A 23,729-nucleotide genomic window follows, 5' to 3' on the forward strand; every position below is an offset into this window, starting at 1 on the left:
AATGTAAACTGAAAAAATGAATCCAAATCAAATGGAAATTCATGCTTGATAATCCCATCGAGCACAATAAACTGCCAAATTGAGTTTAGATTTGATTGGCCGCTTGGTTGGGTTCATCAACAAGAACTAATTATACATATAGTTGCCCTGGCCTTGTTAAACCTTATCTGTTAAGCATCATTTGTCAAAAAACTTGAATTTCTTGACATTATGGGGTCATTTTTTCACTCAAATGATTAGCATTTTGACAAAAAAATGACATTAACCAAATACAAAAGACTAAGATTTGTTGACTAGCTAGAATTGTAAACTATAATTAATCAGCACTATGAGCTTGTAATCAGTGAAATGAAAGCTGAAAAAATGAGTTAGGAATCCACTTAATGATGGCTAATTCAATCAGTCTTACCCCTTTCATAAGTTGGAACTAAAAGTTTCCCAAAGGATTGGTTTCTTTCTACATACAATTAATAAACCAACGAAGGAAAGTCAAGGCATAATCAAGTAGGTTTTTGGGTGATCTCAGGATTATCTAAACATGGCACCAGCTTGGTTCCTAAAATGGGAATATTAGAGATACATGAAAGAATGTCAATGACATAATTTACATATTTACCACTTATATATCGGGGTCGAACTCGATTAAATTTCATTTTTGTTACTTAAATTTGACTCAAAAAATAATTAATACACTCTAAATTGATTTCTTACCTCTATATAGTTAAAGGTAAAGTTTTGAATATATCTATAAGATAGTGCTTTTATATTTTTTTTGGTGATTTTTTTTTATTTTTGGATACTACTTTTATGTATGTGTGTATTAATTATTATCATATTATATGTTATGATATTATAACTTTTTCATTAAAATTGAAATTGATCTTGTTAAATTCACAAGCCAATTGATCTCAAAATGATGTATTAATTAAAGTACATAGAAATTAAATTTTTTGTTTTAATTTTCATGAAAGCTAAAAGAAAGATAAATATTTAGAGACAGAAAGAGTATCATCTTCTTATTATTCTTATAATGAAAAAAAAAAAGAAAATTTCTACATGGACAGGCTAAATAACTGGAAATTTTTTGGGTCTCATTGTGTTGTAATTGGGCTGGTTTGTAGACTACTAACAAGCCCTTTTCAAGCCCAAAAGAAATAATTTAATTCATTAATTTTTGAAGAGATGAAAATAGCTTAAAACTCATAAGTCACTTTAAAGCAAGCCAATTGCTTGCTATGAATTTAAGAGATTAAAGGTTCAATTCACCATTGTTTTTTTTTTTTTTTATATGAGACTCTCTACCAACCATTAGAATATTGACATTGCCACAAGTTGACTGAGTCAAGGTTTTTTCGATTTTCCAAGTTAGTTGAATCTTTATCTATACCAACCATATACCACTTGAAATCCATGGTTAAATTAGAATAAAGTAACCTATAAGCAATGTGATTGATCTGGTCTTTATGAAGCTATTAGTTGCTGCTATTCTTTTTTCCTTCTTGCACTTCTTTGAAAATTTCATCAATAGTCCGTCAGTAATTTCTTTGAAAAAACAATTAATTTGGTCAAATACTTAGTCGAAATTCTATTTGTGATAATACCCAATTTTCAACAGAATTTGTCCGGTTATTGGAAAAATTCAGATATTTTGTAGTGTTTGATTCAACTATTAGATTATATATACTTGATTTTCTTAATTTTATATTAAGTTTTTGGTATGTGAGTTGTTGAAGAGAATTAAACAGCCTCACAATTAGATTTATATATTTGTAATCAAGACTTTGTACCACTGAAATCTTAGAATCAAACGCCTCTTCTTTGGTATAAGAAGATATTGAACCAGTTGAGAGGACAGAGTCATAAACCTTATCAACATCTGTTGCTGTTGACACTCAACATTCGTTTCCATTTTCTTACTCTCACTATCAATGAAGTCATTATTTGACCCAAAGCAAATATCCATGCTAATCTCTGAAGATATTCCATCATTAGATATGCAATGGGGATTTTCTTTTTTCTTTGACTTCTAAGCAGTGAAGTAGGCAGGAATCTGAACTTTATTAGGAACTTAAAAGGAGAGATCATCATGTGGATCTTTAGTGAGATTTGCCTTGAACACCAAAAGGAGAGATAATTTTCAACTAATTAAATGCTAAGGCATCCCTTTTGAATGCAAGTTTAATTTGGTACGTGAATGTGACTGCAGTGTCGTTGCATAAAGTCATGCATTTGGATATTCTTGGCACTAAAAGATATCTATTTGATTTCTTGGCATCTGGATATTTTTTTGTTCTAATCTTCAATTATTCTTTGCATTCAAATTTCGTTGTTTGGTAGGCGTGTGGTTGTGGTTGTGCTTGCATGTCATGAAACTTGACAACAATATGTATGAAAACTGAAGTTGATCATCGATAGTCATATCTTCATGAGTGGCAACCGTCGATGTGCTTGAGCTTTTCATGTGGCCATATCTTCCTTTGTGGGCTATATCTGACTTTAAGAATTTGATCGGAACTGCCTACCTTCTTTGACAATAGAAGACATGGAAGAGTTTCAAAAGTTCTACGGTTTATATTTTGAATCTTTTTTTTGGCCAGGAACTGCCTACCTCTTTGACAATGGAAGACATGGAAGAGTTTCAAAAGTTCTACAGTTTATGCTTTGAATCTTTTTTTGCTCAGCCAATAAAGTGGTTTTCATGAATACTCTGCTAAAGGCAGTGAGGGATACAAATAGAGTGCTGAACACGTGCTTACGCCAGCTTACAGGTATGCAGCAATACACGTCAACAGGAAGCACATTAGCTAGTAAAAGCAACCGCAAGGGTACAGGCTAAGCATAAAAACATGGTAAGAAAAAGAAGAACTAAAATGAAAATGAAACTACTTTAGGGAGTTTTTTTTTGTGACTATAGCTGTAAAAGGAGTTGATGGCTGCATGGGGCATAGCCACTGACTCAGTCAACATAAAGAAACTTGGACCAATGTGGGATTAGTTGTGTGAACTTGTTACGCACCTTTGGTTATTAACCAAGAGTTATTAACTCATTATGTATATAAAAAGGCCCGTAAATTAATGAAATGAACCTTTTATGTCTCAGAACTTTGCAGTGTCTCTCCTTGCTCTCGTTATTTTCTTTGGTTTACACAATTTTTCCCACAATTCTTCCGTGTTCTTTCTATTAACTTTCGGCTAAACAATTCATGGTTGCTACTGTGTTAAGCTTCTTTCTAAGACAAAAATCCAACAGAACCAACCGGTGCCATATATAGGCAAAAGTAAACCTTATTCGTCAGTTCATCTGCTTGATGGGGTTAGCAGGCTTGCGCTTGGAAGTGCCTTGGGCACTTATTTTTGCTGTTTCACTGCTCTTGTGCTGTAATTCACAAGGTCCTTACTTAATTGGTTCAGCAAAGTTAGTAGTCAATGGAAGTGACACGGACAGACAGGCTTTGCTCGAGTTCAAGGCCAAGATAGCTGGTGATCAGCTTGGCGTTATGCGGTTGTGGAACGACAGTGTTCATTTTTGCCAGTGGCATGGTGTTACATGCAGCAGCCGACGTCAAAGAGTTACCAAGTTGGAACTGCGATCACTGAAACTAACGGGAATCATAACACCATATATCGGAAATTTGAGCTTTCTAAAGGTGTTGAATCTTTCAAACAATGGCTTCAGCCATGGAGTTCCTCAAGAAATCGGTCGCCTGCATAGGTTAGAAGAGTTAATACTTGATAAAAACCCCTTAGGCGGTCAAGTCCCTTCCAATATATCTGGATGTTCTAAGCTCAAACGCCTTTACATAGGACACTGCCAGCTTGTTGGAGAAATACCTGGTGTTCTTGGCCTGTTGTACAACCTAAAATATTTAGGTTTGAGCAACAACAGTCTAGCAGGGAGTATCCCACCTTCCTTAGGCAATTTATCGTCTCTGGAGATAGTTTATCTATCAATTAATGATTTGAGTGGGACTATCCCTGAATCTCTTGGCCAGTTGAGAAATCTAACTGTTCTTTCCGTGCCAATGAATGCACTTTCAGGTATTGTTCCTTCATCAATTTTCAATCTCTCTAACATTAGAACACTTGATATCGGTTCAAATCAGTTTCAAGGTAGTCTTCCTACAGACTTGGGAATCACCATACCATATGTTGAAACCCTTTATGTCAGTAGAAACCAATTCAGTGGACCATTCCCTCTTTCGATATCCAATGCTTCAAATCTCATAAACCTAGAGTTTTCCTTCAACAAACTTGTTGGGAAGTTGCCTTCCTTTGAAAAGCTAGATAAGTTGGAATGGTTTACCCTTACCGACAACCTCCTTGGAAGTGGGGAAGTAAATGACTTGGACTTTGTCTGCTCTTTAATGAATGCCACCAGCCTAGTGGCGTTGGAGATAAACTACAACAACTTCGGAGGTGTAATACCCACTTGCATAAGCAATCTGTCCACTAACCTCATATTTTTCCTTTTAGACGGCAATGAAATATCAGGAACCTTTCCAGTTGGGATTGGAAATCTCATCAACTTAGAGATGCTATTGGCAGGAAGTAATCAGTTGTCAGGTTCCATTCCTTCTACTATTCAGAGGCTTCAGAAGGTACAGTGGCTCGATCTATCTAATAATTCTTTCTCTGGAAGTATTCCCTCTTCTCTTGGAAATTTAACCATGTTGCTTCAGCTGAAATTAAGTCAAAATAATCTTAAGGGTACAATTCCTTCCAGTCTCAGTAAATGTGAAAATCTTGTCTTACTGGATCTTTCAACCAATAACCTTTCTGGCTCTATACCCCCTGAAGTACTTGGACTCTCATCCTTGTCCTTGAACCTTGACTTATCCTCGAACTACTTAACTGGTGTATTTCCTAATGAAGTAGGAAACTTGAAAAATCTAGGTCAATTGTCTGTTTCTCAAAACAGGTTATCAGGTGTGCTTCCAAGCAGTCTAGGTTTATGTGTAATGCTAGAGAAGCTAATGGTGAGTGACAATTTCTTCCATGGAACCATTCCTTCGTCCTTCAGTTCATTGAGAGGTCTTTCAGTTTTAGACATTTCCCACAACAATCTCTCTGGTGAAATTCCTGAATTCTTTGCGAACTTTACATTACGATATTTGAATCTTTCTTACAATGATTTTGAAGGCATGGTACCGACTGGTGGAGTTTTTAATAATGCAAGTGCTACATCCATCGAGGGAAACAATAAACTTTGTGGTGGTACACCCGAGTTCCATTTGCATGGATGTAACTTGAAAAGGTCTAGGAGGAAATCGAGCAGTCGAATTAAGCTAATAATTGCTATTGTTTTTGGGCTTTTAGGAGTAACTTTGGTTCTCCTCTTTCTCCTTGTTTTTTGGTTTAGAAAGAGAAGAAAGCAACCTGCATCAACTTCTCCTGCAAATTCACTTTTAAGGTTATCCTACCAAAGCATCCTAAAGGCTACTGATGGATTCTCTTCAGCCAATTTGGTAGGTGTAGGAGCCTACGGTTCTGTGTATAAAGGAATTCTCCAAGAGAATGAAATAGTTGTTGCCATCAAAGTGCTTAACCTTTTGAATCATAAAGCTTCTAGGAGTTTCATGGCTGAATGTGAGGCCTTGAGGAAAATTAGACATCGAAATCTTGTCAAAGTATTAACAGCATGTTCAGGTGTTGACTACCATGGCAATGATTTTAAGGCGCTGGTCTATGAGTTCATGTCTAATGGAAGCCTAGAGGATTGGTTGCATTCATCTATCGAAATTGAGGCAGAGTCAAAGAAAAGCTTAAATTTATACCAGAGATTGAATGCGGCTATTGATGTTGCTTGTGCACTAGATTATCTTCACCATCATTGTGATCAAACATCGATTGTTCATTGTGACCTCAAACCAAGCAATATTCTACTTGACGATGAAATGACTGGCCACGTAGGTGACTTCGGCTTAGTAAAATTCATTTCAGAAGATTTGCAAAATTACCCTGCAAGCCAGTCAAGCACCCTTGGATTAAGAGGAACTATTGGTTATGCGCCACCAGGTACACTTCTTAATCATTCTTTAGATGTTTTCTTAGCAATATGAGCTCCAAAGCTACAAGAATAACTTGGATATGAGGAATTTATTATTTGGAAATTTTCGTATGGGGGGTCTACCGGGCAATTGCAGCCACTACTTCTGATGAAATGATTTGCAGAATATGGCTTGGGAAGTGAAGTGTCAACATATGGTGATGTTTACAGCTATGGAATCCTTTTGCTGGAGGTTTTTACAGGAAAGAGGCCCACTGATGAAATGTTTAAAGATGGTTTGAACCTTCACAACCTTGTCAAGACAGCTTTGCCAGAGCGAGCAGTTGAGATGACTGATCCCATTCTTCTTCAGGAAAGAGTCACAGGAGAAACAGTAGCAAACACTAGTGATTGCAATGAAAGCAGCCAGAGCAATAAGATACTTCTTCAGTGTTTGAATTCAATATATGAAGTTGGACTCACTTGTTCTGCTGAATTGCCAACCATGCGAATGAACATGAGCGAAGTTGTTGCTGAACTTTGCTTGATCAGAAACAAACTATTTCCAACTAAGCAAAGACCAGAGAGACATATACAATCGAATCACAAGGTAGCAATGTCTTGCATCAAAGTAACAAGAATACATAATTTGCTTAAAAATTCAAGTAAAGGTATGACCTCTTTGTAAGAGATTTACTTATTTCCTTCTGTTGCAGGTGTTCTAAACATCGATGGCTTCAAGCCATCCAGATCATAAGCTGCTGTTCTACTTGTAAAATCCCCAACTTCTCCTGCACGAACTCCTCCCTAGAAAGAATTATCAGTTCCAATTAGTATGTGATCTGTTTCTCTTCATCTTGTGTATCATCAACTGATTGATATGGTTCAATGTATATTATTGATTTGTGTAACTTATTACTATTTTTTATTATGCTCAGTCAATGTGAAACTTCATTAGGCATCCAAAAGTAGAAACACCACCTCCTATTTTATTTGTGCAAGATTATAATCTATGTATTTATGTAAGATTAAAATCCACCAGCCAAAAGTAGGCACTATAAAACAAATAGGAATTTTGTTTAATCTATGTAAGATTATAATCTTTTGGCTGCGACCCAACTATTCCAAACCATCTCCTGTGGTCCAAGGGAACACCACCCTCATAAATCCTTTGCCTGTGAATTGTTTTCTTGTGGCTCTATTTTCCTTCTCATCAAATCTTTGTTCATGTCAAATTTGGAACTCTTTAAGGATAACAATCAATTGTCAACATATATATCTTAGTTTTTTAGTTGATTTGTCAAATTATGTTATGAATTTAAGCTCTGGCAGCCGTTTCTCTTTTATCTGTGAAAAAATGAGTTCTTTATTCATCCAAAAAAAAAAAAAAAGCGAAAAAGAAGAAGAAAATACATGCAAAAAGAAGGAATCTGCTAAGTTTTAGAAGCAGGGGTTAGAACAGAGCATCACGAAGCAATAAAAGAGCTAGTTACCTTTGTTCCTCATTGCTTGAGAGTGGCTTTCCTTCAAAAGTATCTTGTTCAATTTCCACAATGAAATTACAAGGCAACTTACCCTTATTTTCTCGTTTGTAATTTAGCATACAGTGGGGGGTTGTCCATTATTGTGACCCTGCTGAGAAAATCCTCCATAGAATCCAACGTTTCCTCTTTAACTTGTCTGAAGGTTCCAACAATTCAAGTAGGACATTACTCTTGACACATGTTGAATGAGTCAATCTTTATCTTAATCTTGTTCTGCACATAATCTGATTCTTCCATTTAAGTTCCTGGTTCTCAATTATATAGACAGTTATATAGGTAATTTGTATGATAAAGTTGCTCCATCTCCAACTTCTCTGTAGGTTGGTGCAGAGAATTCCTTTCAAAGCCTAAATATAGTTTTTACTGCTTATTCATTCATTTCAATATAGGTGGCAGGTAAAGTTTTACATCCATATCTAAATACTTCATTAAGTAATAAGCAAATAATGAAAAAGGAAAATCCTTCCAAAGGTTAATGAAAGAGATATTAAGATGTAATCAGCAGCAGATTGATCAAATGCAGGATGAATCTTCATCAGCGGACCCAAATAGATGATAGTAATTAAGTTGGCCAGGGACCATGCATGCTAGTCCTACAACTTCAGCTCTGACTTGAAATTTGCTGGACGTAATGCAAGGGGCAATGACCAACAGCCCTCAATCCTAGCTCTACCTAACAATGCTAAATGGTTTTCCTTCGCTGGCCACATGACTAAGTCAAGTATTTAGCGTGTCCAAAACTTCACTGACGAGAGGAGATTGACCCAGATAAAATCAGAGTTCCGAAAGTCCTGCATTCCACTCAGTTCTCGTCGGTGAACGAAGCACTCTCAACTCAAGCACAAAACTAATCTCAGTTCAGAAACTTATATCTGGCTTGATGATGAATCTATCAAGCAAGCATTTGGAACTGTCCAGCTCTCTTTTCCTTGTTTACCTTCCCGTTATTTTCCTTGCTTTCTTTAACCTGCAAGGTCCTAACTTGCTTGGTTCAGCAGCCCCTGTGGTTACCGGAAATGAGACAGATCTACGAGCTTTACTTGAGTTCAAGGCAAAGATACTCAATGATCACTTCCGGGTTATGCGCTCTTGGAACAATACTATCCACTTCTGCCAGTGGTATGGTGTTACATGCGGTCACAGACATCAAAGAGTCACCATGTTGGACTTGGGATCCCTAAAGCTCGTGGGGTCTATATCACCATTTATTGGCAATTTGAGCTTTCTTAGGGTGTTAAATCTTGAAAACAATAGTTTCAATCAAGCAATCCCTCAAGAAATTGGTCGCTTGCGAAGATTGCTTGCATTAGTTCTGCGAAACAACAGCTTAAGTGGTGTGATTCCTTCCAATTTGTCTAGTTGTTCTCGGCTTGTATCAGTTACTTTTGGAGGCAACCTGCTAACTGGAGAAATACCAGGTGTGCTTGGTCTCTTGTCAAATCTAATACAATTTAGTTTTGCCAGAAATAATTTAAGAGGAGATATCCCATCTTCCTTGGGTAATTTATCCTCTCTGCAGTATATTGCTCTATATGACAATAGATTGAGTGGGGTTATACCTGAATCTCTTGGCAAATTGACAAATATTGCAGTTTTTGCTGTGAGTAGCAATGAAATTTCCGGTGTCATCCCGGCCTCATTTTTCAATCTCTCCAGTATTATAACTCTTAGTATGAACACAAACCAGATACAAGGAAGTCTTCCGTCGAACATAGGAATCACTATGCCACAGATTGAAACCCTTTCTGTCGCGGAAAATCAATTTACTGGACCATTCCCCTTTTCAATATCCAATGCCTCAAATCTTGTATATCTTAATGTTGGGGTAAACAATTTTAATGGACCCTTGCCTTCATTTGAAAAGCTGGATAAACTATCACGATTTGTTATCGGTGTCAACCTTCTTGGAAGTAGGACAGCAACTGACCTGAACTTTGTCTGCACATTAAACAATGCTTCCAAACTGGAGTGGCTAGAACTACTAGAAAACAACTTTGGAGGGAAATTACCGGAGTGCATAGGTAATTTATCTAGCAATCTCGTAACTTTAAATATGGAAGGCAATAGAATATTGGGAAGAATTCCAGCTGGGATTGAAAATCTCGTCAACTTGGAGAGACTAGCGGCATCATACAATCAATTATCAGGTTCTATTCCCCCTGGTATTGGGAGGCTTCAAAAGCTAAAGATATTTTTTGCAGCTCACAATTCTCTTACTGGGGCTATTCCCCCTTTTTTTGGAAATTTGACAATGTTAATCAAATTTGTTTTAGCTGATAACAATCTTCATGGCAACATTCCTTCAAGTCTAGCGAAGTGCGAAAATTTGATTGCATTGGATCTTTCTAATAACAGCCTAAGTGGTTCTATACCCCCTGGAGTAATTGGGCTCTCATCCTTGTCCATTGCCCTAGACTTATCTTCAAACTATTTAACTGGTGTACTTCCCATGGAAGTAGAAAATCTGAAAAATCTAGGTGAATTGCGTGTTTCTCAAAATAAGTTATCAGGTGTGCTTCCAAACAATCTTGGTGGCTGTGTAAGACTGGAGAGCTTGTTCCTGGATGGCAATTTGTTCCATGGTCCCATTCCATCATCTTTGAGTTCATTGAAAGGTCTTACAACGTTAGATATATCTGGCAATTATCTTTCGGGTGAGATTCCAGAATTTTTTGTTAGCTTTGGATCATTAAAATATTTAAATCTTTCCTTCAATGATTTCGAGGGTATGGTACCAATTGAAGGAGTCTTTAAAGATGCAAGTGCTGCATTCGTTGAGGGAAACAATAAGCTTTGTGGAGGCATCCCTGAGTTACACTTGCCCAAATGTAACTTGAAAGCATCCAACGGAAGATCGAGCAATTCTCTTAAATTAAAAATTTTGATTGTTTTCGCAATTTTAGGAGTGACATCGGTATTCTCTTTTCTTCTCATTTGGTGGTTTATAAGTAGAAAAGAGAAGCCAACAGCAGCAACTTGTGCAGAAAATTCACTTTTAAACTTATCATACCAAATCCTCGTAAGGGCTACTAATGGATTCTCCTCGGCGAATCTGGTTGGTTCAGGTAGCTTTGGTTTTGTATACAGAGGAATTCTTGATGAGAGTGGAGTAGTTATTGCCGTTAAGGTACTAAATCTTCTATGTCATGGAGCTTCTAGAAGTTTCATGGCTGAATGTGAGGCGTTGAATAACATCAGACATCGAAATCTTGTCAAGATCTTAACAGCAGTTTCAGGTATCGATTATCAAGGGAATGATTTTAAAGCATTAATCTATGAGTTCATGCAAAATGGGAGCTTGGAGGATTGGCTGCATCCATCCGTTGCCATGAATGAGGCAGACGAGTCAGCTAAAAGGTTGACATTTTTTCAGAGATTGAATGTTGCCGTTGATGTTGGTTGTGCATTGGAGTATCTTCATCATTATTATGAAACACAAATTGTTCACTGTGACCTCAAACCAAGCAATATTCTACTTGATGATGAAATGGTTAGCCACGTGGGTGACTTTGGGCTAGCAAAATTCATTACATCAGACATGCAAAATAACGCGTCAAGCCTGTCAAGCTCGCTGGGGTTAAGAGGAACAATTGGTTATGCACCACCAGGTAAGTAGACTACTGCACACTTTACTATCATATCTATAGTCTATAATTAAATACCAAATTTGATGTAGATCCATAGTTTTCTTTCAATATGATAAATGTAGAAGGCATTCTTTCACAATCAATATGTTATTTAATTTAACATGTTAAGAGCTTTGATGTGAGAAAGTCATTTGCATCTATTTCAAAATTGTTGCTCTTAATTATTTGTGACAAATGAATTGCAGAATACGGATTGGGAAGTGTTGTGACAACATATGGTGATGTGTATAGTTATGGCATTCTTTTGTTGGAGATGTTTACCGGGAAGAAGCCCACTGATGAAATGTTTAAACAGAATTTGAACCTTCATAACTTTGTTAAAACAGCTTTGTCAAATCAAGTGGTTGTTGAGATTACAGATCCAGCTCTTCTTCAAGAAAGTTTCCGAGGAGAAACAATGACCAACAATACTCGCAATCAGAGCAACCAAAGAGATAATTATAAGCTTCTTCAGTGCTTAAATTCAATATTTGAAATCGGAGTTGCCTGTTCTGTTGATTTGCCAACTGAACGATTGCATATGACTGATGTTGTAGCAAAGCTTTGTTCTATAAGGGACAAGCTACTTCCGACTCGACCATTAAGAGCAACAGGTACACGAATACTGTTACAATCCAAGTAGCAATAGCATATAATTCAATATAATTTTTTTTTAAAAAAAATTTTGCATCCTTTGCAAATCTTAAACCCATGATATGTCCTTATCTAAGTGCTATTTTAATTTGAATCCTGATAGTTTTTAAGGTTAAATATTTCCTTCAGCTGCAGGTACTAGTTGATAGTCTACTGCCTTGTGAAGTTGCTGCACTTTTGATTGGTATTGCATTTACAACAAAACTTCCGGTGCACTCTGTCCTCCGAACTGGCAAAAAGAGAAGATAATTATTACCTCTGCATAAGAAGTAACCATTTTCCTTGTTTTCTGAAGGATCAACTCTGGAAATTGTTGGATTTAGTTGCAAGTTCTAGTGTTTGTGCCTATCATTTCTTGAATAAAGTACTTTTTCCTTGTGTTTAACTTTCCGCAATGGAAGATTATATATGTAATGTTTTCTGAGAAACCATTCCTTTGTATTCTGAGAAGCCAAATCTGCAAGAGCGTTGGATTTCAAGTTCTCATATTGTGTCTACCATTTCAAGAATAAAATTCCACCTCTATTGCTTATTGTTCGTTGAATGAAATACCTTTTCTTGTGTTGAAAAATTCAGCAATTGGGGAGTATTGGCAGTATCGACTACGTTAATTCCAGTCTCATCCTGTGTTTCTTGTGTTCCAACTCGTTCAAGTGGAATGACCCTTGGAAATTAAAAAACTTTTGTTCAATATCCTTTCTTCCGCAAACTAAGCAATCAAAACTCTTAACCCTGCTGCCAATATCCTCCATGACAGCCAACTTTGTCTTCAGCGTTTACTTCAAGGTCTCCTTTTCTGGCATGTTAGAGTCTCTACCAAACCACAATCTCATCCTAGAGAAAGTGGTCGAGCGTGGAAACCGTGTTCAAGCTAACTCAATCTTTCTTCGTCGACCCATGATTCCATTTGTCACTTTTGACTTCTTTATTAATTGGCTGACAAGTAATCATGAATGGTTTTAATACACAAAATTGACAATACATATAATTCACTATAAACCCATGACCTGTCCTTGTTTAAGTGCTATTTTAATTTGAACCAACATGTTTTAAGGTTAAATGTTTCCTTCAACTACAGGTATTAGGTGATAGTCTATTGGCTTGTGAAGTTGCTGCGCTTTTGATTGGAATTTGCATAAACAACAAAACTTCCTGGTCCACCTCACCATAAGAAGTAACCATTCCCTTGTTTTTCTAAAGGATCAACTCTGGAAGAATGTTGAATTCCGTTGCAAGTTCTAGTTGTACTTATCATTTTCTTGAATAAAATATTTTTCTTTGTGTTTAACTTTCTTTGATTGAGGATTATATTATGTTTAAATTTATGTTGTAAATTCAGCTATGTTAATTCTAGAAAAATGAATTATAGGAAGCCTCTAGCTTATAGTCATTACTCGAGATGACCTTCCTAAAGTTGATTAATAAGCTAGTTGATAACTTCATGTCATGCATATGTGTCTCCCATTTCATGAATAAAATTTCAATTCTAATATTTAAATGTTTCTTGAATGAAATACTTTTTCATGTGATTAAGGCTGAGGTTAAGGTAGGGAGGTCTAATTTTAATTTTGAGATTAATAAATTTTATGAAGCTTTTAACTTAATCTGCTAAATTCCATTTATAATCTTCAACATTTTATTTCGATCTTATTTTAATTTTTAAGTTATAAATTGTTCTACTTGAACCTTTAATTTTATAAAATAATTTTATTTTTTTAATTAAATTATTTTATTAAAATCAACATAACGATCATATTGTGAATTACATGATGCGTCGACATATGACCTTCACTTATAAATTTTTTTTCGATTTTTAAAAAAATAACGTAACAAAAAATCAAAACGAAATCACTTAAGAAGTCAAATGAAACAATTTTGAGATCAAGAATTAAAATAAAATCAGATATATTAAAATAACAATAATAAAAACATCTACATTAGATTGAGAGTATTTTAATCAAAGTCACTCCACCTCTTCTAAAATTGAACATGTTGATAATAGTATACGAAAAAATTGTTCTTCAACTTCTTGCTCTCCTTCTCTAATTGAAAAATTACTCGTTCAAAAGCAAATTAAAAGGAAGAAAAAGTGAAGTGTTGCCTAGCTAGAAGTACAAGTCATCGTGGTGGTTCACCAAAGACGCTGCCAAGTAACAACGTTGCATGAGGCACACGTAGAAGCATTATCTGGCAGAACCTCGTCAGGCATCCGTGGGTTTGATACCACCTGGCCCGCCTCGCCGCTTACAACTGTACGTGTCTGGAATTCAAGTCTACTCAGAAACAAGGAAAACCCCTTTTCCAACTATGAAAAGCCGACTGCTTGTTGGTATGTTTGTGGGACTGTCTCAAACTAGCTAGAACAAGGTAGAAAGTGAAGTAATAATAATGTCCGGGGCACAGGGAGCATTGCCGAAGGAGGCGAAGACGGCGACGATATACGAATCAGTGGAAGGAGGGGAGAATAGGACCAAGATGGACCTACGTGCCAGGGAAGACCAGGGTGGCATTCAGGTTGATAAGCTGGAAGAAAAGGTGGAAGATCCTATTGGCGACGCTGGCCCTATCTTTGGCTCTGCCAAAGATGATAACAACAACAACAACCAAGACTTGGGCGTCACCGGCACAGCCTAGCTAACCTACTGCTGTGCTACTCGTCTCATCTCTTGTTTAGTTTCCCCTTGCGTTTGTCATCCTTTTTTCTTTACATGTATGATACAAGATGTAATAATATGTATACGCCTATGGAATAACACAAATTTTGCACCGAAAGATATGACCGACAGTTTCAACTTCTTTGCGGTGGAGCTAACAAGTTAGAAGGTCAAATATAGAAATATAAAGTTTAAAACACTCACATGTTAAATTCAATTAACAATAAAAAGATTCATGATAGAAATATGAAATTAAATATAAAATTATAATACATAAAATATTAATAGTTAAAAACGATATATAAGATTAATAGTTTTTTCTTATATAATTAGAATTATTTAAAAATTATATATTTAAGATAATTTTTTAATTAAATATAAAACATAAAATATATAAAAAATATATTTAAATTATTTTTTATATAATCAAGATTAATAAAAAAATGATACATTGATAAAATTTTAAGCAATAATATAACACTATAATTTATATTTAAAAATTATATAATAATTTATTTATTTTTAAATATTAAAATCATATATGTAACATAAAAAAGAAGATTATGGCAAGTAGAAGGTAGATACCACATATAATATAACAAAAAAGAAAAAAATATGATTAATGATTTGTAGAAATAAAAAAATTAAAAAAAATTAAAATAATAATATAAATTAAAAAAATTTAAAGATATGTGAAATCATTTTATTATTTTTTATTTATATTAATAATTAAATAAAAAATTATTTTAAAGGGGTAATTAAGAGAATATATAAAAAAATTTAAAAATTTTATATGTTATGAAAAAAGAATTAAAAAATTTGTGCCCATTGCATAAGGAGGCTCCGCCCCTGGGCCATCATCCTCTATTAAAGAAGTAAAAGTAAACAAAAAGGCATAGTAAAAAGAATGGAAGAAAACCTTAACCATATATTTATTTTTGAATCCAATCCAATATTTAGAATTTAATTAACAAATGCATACATTTTCTGGCACATCACACATTTTCACTCATTGAGTTTGGAAAAGACATTTTGAATAATGAAAGTATACATGTCTCATAATTTTATAACTAAGCTGAACACATAAAAACGTACCTAAAGGAAGCTAAGCCTTAATTACTTATTTGGTTTTGGCACTGAAATAAGTCTGAGTAACAGTGAGACTAAGTCCTATTACGGCGCCCAAAAACGCAAGAAAACTCCAGTTACTACCGAAATAGTTGGAATAGATCCACATTACCCTAGAGTTGTAGTATCTATGGATGCGATCTGCAACATCATAGTATATTGCCAGATCTGGCACCAAGTCCCTGCTCATTCTACAGAAAAGCTCAGCCACTTCTTCATCACTTCCGAGGTAACTGTGGAGAATACCTGTAAGTCGCAGCTCCTTAACATCTTCTGCTGTGTCAATGAGAGAACCAAGGAAGCATAAGAAACTGGTGATCGCCAAATCATTCTCAAAATCTCGACACATTTCTAAGGCTAGCAAGTTCAAGAACTTGGTAGCTGTTGAGTCATCCACCAGAATGCATGGCATCTTTAGTGTTCCCCGTAAGTTGCAATAGAAGGAAATGTTTTTCAGGTTTTCTGACTCGCTGGGCCTCACACTAATCCCTATTTCTTTAAGATCCTTGATTCTACGAATTGTCTTCACATGCTTTCGGTTGTCTCCCCCTGAGAGAAGCAAATGACCTATCATACTACTGCTGCTCCACTCTCGCTCTCCCGTCAAGTGTTTTGTCCGCAAACGCTCCAGAAGATGAGTGAACTCTTGCTCTTCTTCTTCTTCTTCTGGGTTTTGGCTCTTCCCATCTCGTGTATATGTTATAACGCTGTAACGTATGAATTCTGTGATTGATTTCTCCCACTCTCGGGGTTCTTTGGCTAAGCGAATCAATATCTTGAGGACTTGGTAGGGAAGTTGGTTTTCTAGCAAGAAAAAATCAAGTGCCATAAGTACCACAAGTTCTGCTTTAATGTTCAACTTTTGAAACTCACCTCGTAATAAACCGTAGTGTACGGCATACAACACTGCACTACCGTCCACGAAGAACATCCAAGCTAGCTCATCATCGTCGTAATCTTTTATGTCCTCCGGATTATAACACGTCCTCAGATCCTTTATCTCTTTCTTAATCTCGTTGAATAGAACTGCATCAGTAGTTTCATTCTCTTCTGCGAAGAGAGCTGCCAGTTTAAGCTTGGTGTGCTCTCCCTGCTCAAATTTCGGATTACGATGATGAAAAGGGCCGATGGCAACCCACCTTGGTTCAAAATATTTCTTAAAATCCTCCTTGATATCGATCAGGTATGCTGGAACTCTTTGTATTAACGGTTTGGCTCCTCGACCGCTTTCCTGATCATTTTTGGCTTCCAGCAAGGCTGATTGCAATTTCGCTCTCCTTTCTCTGATGAAATCCGAATGCTCTATCTCAGGCATTGAAATTCTCACTTCCCACAGAAGCTCCTCGTCGCTGCTCATTGAATCCGACCGGCTTGACGGTTCAAAGCAGGTAATTCAATGACACTTACAGAAAATTTGGAAATAAAAGTGGTGTAATTGAGTTGCCTGAAGAAACAAAAAACGAAGGGATCGAAGAAAAGGTGGGTTAAGTTTCTTTGTTTCTACTTGGCGGATGCTATTCGGGTACGTTAGCCACTGAATTTATGTGCTTTACACTGACTAGATCGAGACAGTAGCTTGACGAATGATCCTCTTTATACTTTATTAAGCATCAAGTTTAGTATATATTCTATCTGCTTTATCTTTTTGACAGAGTTAAGATTTCTTCCGCGGAACAAGTATGAAAAGCATTTTCTTTTATTAATCATCAATCAATGATACAAAATCATGAACCTTACTGCAATCACCATGTACTGAGCAGAAGAAATAATCTCATGCGAATTCATCTGATTTACTGCCATGCAAAAAGGCATTTCAACTCTATCTAGTTCAAATTTTGCAGAAAAATCTGTAAACACAATGTCATCGATCTTTTTTAGAACGTCATCAATTTCATTAAAAGTATACTGATCATTCCATGGCCGAAGCTGCTCATTATGTACCAATAAGAGTGCCATTTTGGGGTCAAGTTCAATAATCAACATTCTTAATTGTCTTAAATTTCACATAATTTTGGATTCTGAATCCCTAATAATCCCAAAAAACAGCCCAACGACATACCCCAAAGCGTTTTCTTCTAATTACTTTGATTCTTTAGTTGTTGCATCGCTCTGTCCTTGTTCTTTTTTTGCTTGGAATGTATACTTTGGTTTACTGAGATGTCAAGTATAGTATCTAGACCATACTCTCATCCCCTTTCTTTCTTTCTATAAGAATATGCCATGGTGCCAGCTCTAGCCAATGCTTAAGTAAACAAAAAAAAAAAAAATCAATAAATTATATCAATATTAATGAAATAAAGAAAGAAACTTCCTTGGATTTTTTGTCAAATATAAACTATACCTACCATTCCATTTTAATTAAATCGGTTCTCTAAATTTTACTTGATTGATTGATAGTGCACCATTGCTGTTTCAAAGTGAATTAACATTCAAAATTTAACATTACATGGTTCTACTCGTTTCGTACATTAAGAGATGTCTTGATGCTTGAAAAATTTTTAACGAAAATTTTCTTTTTCAAAATAAAAATTTAGAGGCACACAACAAGTTGATATAATATAGTTATAATTTTAAACCATATAGAATTGCCAATAATTTAGCCAAATCCATGGAACTTTACTTAATTATATGATAAACGTGATTGACTTTCTACTAACACATAATTCTCTATTTAGCCATCATTTTCCCAATTATATATGATTAAATATATTCGGGGGGTCCATAAACTTTGAATTCCTTAGAACTATGAGTTCAATTAGATATTTAATGCTTAATGAGATAGAATTAGAAACTTAAATAGATATGAAGATATATAATAATGAGATTAACAAAAATGAGATAAATAAGAGAAAAAAATCCATAAATAATTGTTAATTATTTCTTTGAGGGGATTAATATCGAATTTGTTACTATGTTATGGTTCAATATTAAATTTTTTCGTTGTGTTTCAATTTTATTGAATTGTTCATTATATTTTTAATTTCGTCAATATTTGATAAAAAATAACAGAATTGAAATAGTAGATAATATTCTGTTAATATAATGTCCAATTTCAATTGTTCAGAAATCAATGAAATTCAACATCTTAGAGGATATTCTATTAATGTCATGTCAAATTTTATTGTCAAAAAATTAATGAAATTCAAAGATATCTAGACAAAATCAATGATATTGAAGTACAAATCAAAATTCAACATCAAAAATTCATTTGCCAAGCTTTGTTTTATCATAGGCAAGCTTCATCTAACTCGCTCAAAGTCGACATCAGACTGGTATAGGTTCTGATACAATTTGTAACGACTCAAATTCAACTACTAGCTCAGCAGTTTTTTAAACTTAAACCATGTGACCTTAAAAAATTTAAGTTCAAGTTGTTAGTAGTGGTGGACTTGGATTATTATATAGGTATTTACAATTACATTCACATCAGATGTGAGATGTTGGGTATCACAGAATAGGTGATGAATATCAGTTTATGCTGAAGTAAATATGATGGATTAGAGATTTACTTGTGTTTTCCCATCATGTCATGCAGGAACCTAAGGTCATGCAAAGTGCCATATTGATGATTTTGCTTACAAGCACCTAGCTATGAGAAAAGAACATAAATATGGAGTACTACCCTGTATCATGTATAAATACCTTTTTGTTGTGCATCATTCCACAATTTCTGTTATAATATAATTGTAGATTATAACTTTTTTCATTAGAAGATATTTTGAGGGGAAAAAGAGCAAGAAAATGGAGAATCCAACTGGTCAGAGTAAACCCAAAGACAAAGAGACCTATCTTCTTCATTTCCCATTGCCATTTGCCATGGCCAAGTCTACAAAGGTCCCTTAAAAGACTTCCAATTAATCATGGACAATGAAAGTTTTCTTTTTCTTCCTTTTTTTTTAAGTTTATTCTTTTAGGAGAGTATATATAAATACTATTTACAATCAGAAAAAATAAATATAATCAAATCAAACAATTTTTTTATAGGTATGGAGTTACAAAGAAATTTCATATGAAGGATCTTGTCTTATGTTAAAACCAAGGCCGCCCCTTTTTTTTCTTTATTTGACTGGCCTAGCCTAGGAATTTGATTTTCTAGCCTAATAAATCTGACTTTTAGGTGTCAAAGAGACTAGAACCCTATGACCATTTTTCCTCACCTGGGACACGGCAGCATTTATGTCAACGAGCTTCTTCTTGTTCGTTAACTTTATAAATTTGGGTAGCCATTGATTAATTTGTACAATGAATCAACCCTATAAATATGTAACAAAGCAATACAGAAAGTCACCAAAAAGAATTGCAGAAAGGCAAGTTTTGCTGTGTGCAATGGCGTTCCCTTTTGTTTACTGCCAATTAGCTGGTTTCTACTTTAGCATCGTGTTGTTGCATGCAACAATTGCCGCTGCTGCCACTGCCAATTTTGTGATTAGAACCAATCCTGGAAACGAGACAGATCGTATTGCACTGCTAGCTTTCAAGCAAAAAATTTCACAGGATCCTGACGGAGTGATGAGCTCGTGGAATCTGTCTAAAGATTTCTGCGAGTGGGAAGGAATCACATGCAGTCGCAGGCATAGGAGAGTGACCATGCTAAACCTGAGGTCAAGAAGATTGGTTGGTTCCCTCTCACCTTACATTGGCAACCTCAGCTTCCTTAGGGAGATCAGGCTCGAAAACAACACCCTCCATGGTGAAATTCCTGAGGAAGTTGGTCGTCTGTTCAGGTTGCGCTTTCTATATCTGGGCAACAACTCCTTGGTTGGCCAAATTCCTGTCAACTTGTCCCATTGTTCCAAGCTCTCATTTTTACATTTGGGATGGAACAAGCTCGTAGGGAAATTTCCATTGGAGTTTGCCTCCTTGTCAAATCTCAAAGAACTAGCTATACACTTTAACCATTTGACTGGAGGCATACCACCTTTTCTTGCAAACATTTCCTCTCTAGAAGCTCTATCAGCTTCTTATAATGCTTTTGGAGGGAACATCCCAGATTCATTGGGTCAACTAAGGTACTTAACATCTCTAGGACTCGGTGGAAATAACATCTCTGGCACAATACCTCCTTCCCTGTACAATCTTTCTTCTCTTGCTATTTTTTCTCTGTCTGAGAATCGACTTCGTGGAAGGCTTCCATCAAACTTGGGCCTCGCTCTTCCTAATCTTAGAAGGTTTCAAATATCTGTCAATTTCTTTAGCGGATCAATTCCTGTCTCGTTATCCAATGCTTCAAAACTTGAATTTATTGAAATGGTTGGGAACAACTTATCTGGGAAATTATCAGTTGATTTTGGTGGCATGCAACAGCTTTCTTATCTGAATTTAGGTAGAAATGATCTAGGAAGTGGAGAACCTGATGAAATGAGATTTATCGATTCTTTGGCCAATTGCAGCAATTTGCAAGATTTGGATTTATCTGTAAACCGATTTCAAGGCGTATTGCCTCACTCGTCTGGTAATCTCTCCACTCAACTTCTACGTTTGCTCCTTGATTCAAATCAGTTATATGGAACCATCCCTTCAGGGGTAGGTAATTTGGTTAACTTATATTTGTTCGCAATAGGATGGAACCAGTTTACAGGCAAAATCCCTGCAGAAATTGGGAAACTTCATAACTTACAATGGATGGATCTTCACAGAAACAAACTTTCAGGGGAAATTCCTCCCACCTTAGGAAACCTGTCATCACTGCTAGAGCTGCATCTGCTAAATAACAATCTACAAGGAACCATCCCTACTAGTCTAGGAAAGTTAAGAAACTTGGCAGCATTAGATCTTTCCCGAAATGACTTATGGGGGACCATACCTGAAACACTTTTTCATAAAACACCTCGCATGATCTCACTAAATCTATCTCAAAACCATTTGGTTGGAAAAATACCTGCAAGCATTGCCGATATGAAGAATCTAATGAGACTGGATGTATCTAGGAACAACTTGTCTGGTGAAATTCCTCTTGAACTCAGCAATTGTGGTAACCTTGAAATTCTATACATGGAGGGAAACTTCTTTCAAGGATCCATTCCTCCCGCACTGAGTTCCTTAAGAGCTATCAGACAGGTGGATCTTGCTCGTAACAACTTATCGGGGAAAATTCCTAAATTCCTGGAATCACTTGCCTTGAGATATCTAAACTTATCCTTCAATGATTTTGAGGGTGAGGTACCAGTGAAGGGAGTTTTCACCAATGCAAGTGCAATGTCTGTAGTTGGTAATACAAGACTCTGTGGGGGCATACATGAATTGCAGCTGCCCAAATGCAACATCAACAATAGTTCCAAGAAACAAAAGGATTCCCTCGCATTTAAGGTAACAATCTCAATATCATGTGCCTTCTTGGGAATAGCCATGGTGGCCTTTCTGATGTTTTGTTGGTTCAAAAGGAGAAGAGAGAAACAATCTCCTAGTCCCATGCTGCGCAAAACACTTCTTAAGTTGTCATATGAAAAGCTTCTTAAAGCCACTGATGGATTCTCTTCGACAAACTTGATTGGTCTTGGCAGCTTTGGCTCTGTGTATAAGGGAGTTCTTGATCAGGATGGATTGACTATAGCAGTCAAAGTACTTAATCTTCAGCGTCAAGGAGCCTCCAAGAGTTTCATGGCTGAGTGCAAAGCCTTGACAAATATCCGACATAGAAATCTTGTCAAGATCATAACTTCTTGCTCAAGCGTTGATTTCCAAGGTAATGATTTCAAAGCTCTAGTTTATGAGTTCATGCCTAATGGGAGCCTGGAAAACTGGTTGCATCCTGCTTCAGAAGGAGAACAAGCTGAAATTCCTTATCTTAGTCTTCGTCAGAGAATAGAAATTGGGATCGATGTGGCAAGTGCGTTAGATTATCTCCATCACCATTGCCAACAGCCAATCCTCCATTGTGATCTAAAGCCAAGCAATATTCTTCTGGACAGCAACATGACTGCTCATGTTGGTGATTTCGGCCTTGTGAAGTTTCTTCAGGAGCACTCAAATCCAACTCAAAGCAGCTCACTTGGAATTCGAGGAACAATTGGATATGCTGCCCCCGGTAATCACAACATACAGACAAAAAGTTTCCCTTAAATATAAGCATGCCTTCCACATTTGCAACATCGATACTTCACTTTATTCTAATTCGTCATTTTCATGTGAAATTCTGTTAACCGCAGAGTATGGTCTAGGAAGTGAGGTTTCAGCAGATGGAGATGTCTACAGCTATGGAATTCTACTACTTGAGATGATGACAGGGAAAAAGCCAACAGATGAAATGTTTGATGGAGGCCTAAACCTTCATAAATTTGCTAGGATGGCCTTGGCAAACCAGGTGATGGACATTGTGGACCCAACACTGCTAAATAATGGTGGAGAATTGGCAGCAGAAAACAACAGACTGAGACATTCAAATTCTGATAGAATAAAGGAATGTCTAATTTCTGTCATCGGGATTGGAGTGGCATGTTCGATGGAATCACTACAAGAACGTATGGAGATTAGTAATGCTGTTTCTGAGTTGCAAATGGTTAAAAAAGCACTTGTTGGACCTCGGACTAGACCCTACACACAAACAGGTAAGGAGAATGAATTGTTCAAACTTTAAATTAAACCAATCCTTTGTTTATGTATCTAGTTAGTCTCCCTGTGATACATCTCCCTGTGACTTAATACATCTAGAGTAGAACTTGATTCTCCTGAAACTGCAATCTATCATGAGAAATGCTACATAAACTTGTCACATTTTGTTCACATTCCTTACTTATCTGTTATGAATTGCAGGGGGATGATCTCCAAAGCCAGAGGCAGTAAACAACAATATGCATGGATTTGAACCCTGGCCCTCTATGTGTTTTTTATTTTAGATTTTTTTCTCTTTTTGGTGTATATTTAGTTGTAGATGTAATTCTCTTAAACTGAAGTTTTTCCCTATACCTCTTCAAGGTTTCAAGTACTTGAAATGGAATAATTCATCTCTTCATTTCACATTACATTGTGGTTTTCTTTTGTTATTATATGGATGTGCTAGCTGCTCAATAAAAGAGCTAATGCTGAGTAGGTGATTCTCAACTTTTCTAACAGTTGAAAGACTGAAGGGAAATTTACAAACAACTACAAGTGGTGGCTTCTGACATCAATGGTTTCAGAGATAACATAAAATAGAGGCTAT

At 35.9% G+C, this 23,729-nt stretch overlaps 5 protein-coding genes across 6 annotated transcripts; 4 read left to right on the forward strand and 1 right to left on the reverse strand.

Annotated features, from left to right (window-relative positions):
- Window positions 1-2,588: 2,588 nt before the first annotated feature.
- On the forward strand, window positions 2,589-6,897 carry LOC18585895 (putative receptor-like protein kinase At3g47110). Its single transcript, XM_018128677.2, has 3 exons — window positions 2,589-6,015; window positions 6,172-6,596; window positions 6,703-6,897. Exons 1-3 carry the CDS (start codon window positions 3,309-3,311, stop codon window positions 6,709-6,711), a joined length of 3,141 nt encoding a protein of 1,046 aa, XP_017984166.2. The 5' UTR covers window positions 2,589-3,308; the 3' UTR covers window positions 6,712-6,897.
- A 1,316-nt stretch (window positions 6,898-8,213) lies between these two features.
- LOC18585896 (putative receptor-like protein kinase At3g47110) lies at window positions 8,214-12,294 on the forward strand. Of its 2 annotated transcripts, none has more exons than XM_018128678.2 (3): window positions 8,214-11,138; window positions 11,363-11,770; window positions 11,940-12,294. In XM_018128678.2, the coding sequence occupies exons 1-3, from the start codon at window positions 8,411-8,413 to the stop codon at window positions 11,954-11,956; spliced, it is 3,153 nt and encodes a 1,050-aa protein (XP_017984167.2). In that variant the 5' UTR covers window positions 8,214-8,410; the 3' UTR covers window positions 11,957-12,294. The 2 variants fall into 2 exon arrangements, with proteins under 2 accessions (XP_017984167.2, XP_088658674.1); XM_088802548.1 differs by having other exon boundaries at window positions 11,946-12,294.
- A 1,840-nt stretch (window positions 12,295-14,134) lies between these two features.
- Window positions 14,135-14,582, forward strand: LOC18585897 (seed maturation protein). The gene has a single exon (XM_007008966.3). The coding sequence runs from the start codon at window positions 14,199-14,201 to the stop codon at window positions 14,442-14,444; it is 246 nt and encodes an 81-aa protein (XP_007009028.3). The 5' UTR covers window positions 14,135-14,198; the 3' UTR covers window positions 14,445-14,582.
- An 813-nt stretch (window positions 14,583-15,395) lies between these two features.
- Window positions 15,396-17,090, reverse strand: LOC18585898 (UPF0481 protein At3g47200-like). Its single transcript, XM_088802632.1, has one exon. It carries the CDS (start codon window positions 16,947-16,949, stop codon window positions 15,585-15,587), a length of 1,365 nt encoding a protein of 454 aa, XP_088658758.1. The 5' UTR covers window positions 16,950-17,090; the 3' UTR covers window positions 15,396-15,584.
- A 2,808-nt stretch (window positions 17,091-19,898) lies between these two features.
- On the forward strand, window positions 19,899-23,463 carry LOC108663579 (putative receptor-like protein kinase At3g47110). Its single transcript, XM_018128748.2, has 3 exons — window positions 19,899-22,616; window positions 22,738-23,136; window positions 23,342-23,463. The coding sequence occupies exons 1-3, from the start codon at window positions 19,919-19,921 to the stop codon at window positions 23,347-23,349; spliced, it is 3,105 nt and encodes a 1,034-aa protein (XP_017984237.2). The 5' UTR covers window positions 19,899-19,918; the 3' UTR covers window positions 23,350-23,463.
- The last annotated feature ends 266 nt before the right edge of the window (window positions 23,464-23,729 follow it).

This window comes from Theobroma cacao, chromosome 10 (assembly GCF_053813885.1).
Source record: "Theobroma cacao isolate CCN51 chromosome 10, ASM5381388v1, whole genome shotgun sequence".
Lineage (NCBI taxonomy): Eukaryota > Viridiplantae > Streptophyta > Magnoliopsida > Malvales > Malvaceae > Theobroma > Theobroma cacao.

Excerpts from the sequence above, each read along its gene's own strand:
- LOC108663579 (XM_018128748.2), top strand. The coding sequence starts at position 19,919 with ATGGCGTTCCCTTTTGTTTACTGCCAATTAGCTGGTTTCTACTTTAGC. Across the intron at positions 22,617-22,737 it reads AATTGGATATGCTGCCCCCG|AGTATGGTCTAGGAAGTGAG; the intron begins GTAATCACAACA and ends TGTTAACCGCAG.
- LOC18585895 (XM_018128677.2), top strand. The coding sequence starts at position 3,309 with ATGGGGTTAGCAGGCTTGCGCTTGGAAGTGCCTTGGGCACTTATTTTT. Across the intron at positions 6,016-6,171 it reads TATTGGTTATGCGCCACCAG|AATATGGCTTGGGAAGTGAA; the intron begins GTACACTTCTTA and ends AATGATTTGCAG.
- LOC18585898 (XM_088802632.1), bottom strand. The coding sequence starts at position 16,949 with ATGAGCAGCGACGAGGAGCTTCTGTGGGAAGTGAGAATTTCAATGCCT.
- LOC18585896 (XM_018128678.2), top strand. The coding sequence starts at position 8,411 with ATGATGAATCTATCAAGCAAGCATTTGGAACTGTCCAGCTCTCTTTTC. Across the intron at positions 11,139-11,362 it reads AATTGGTTATGCACCACCAG|AATACGGATTGGGAAGTGTT; the intron begins GTAAGTAGACTA and ends AATGAATTGCAG.
- LOC18585897 (XM_007008966.3), top strand. The coding sequence starts at position 14,199 with ATGTCCGGGGCACAGGGAGCATTGCCGAAGGAGGCGAAGACGGCGACG.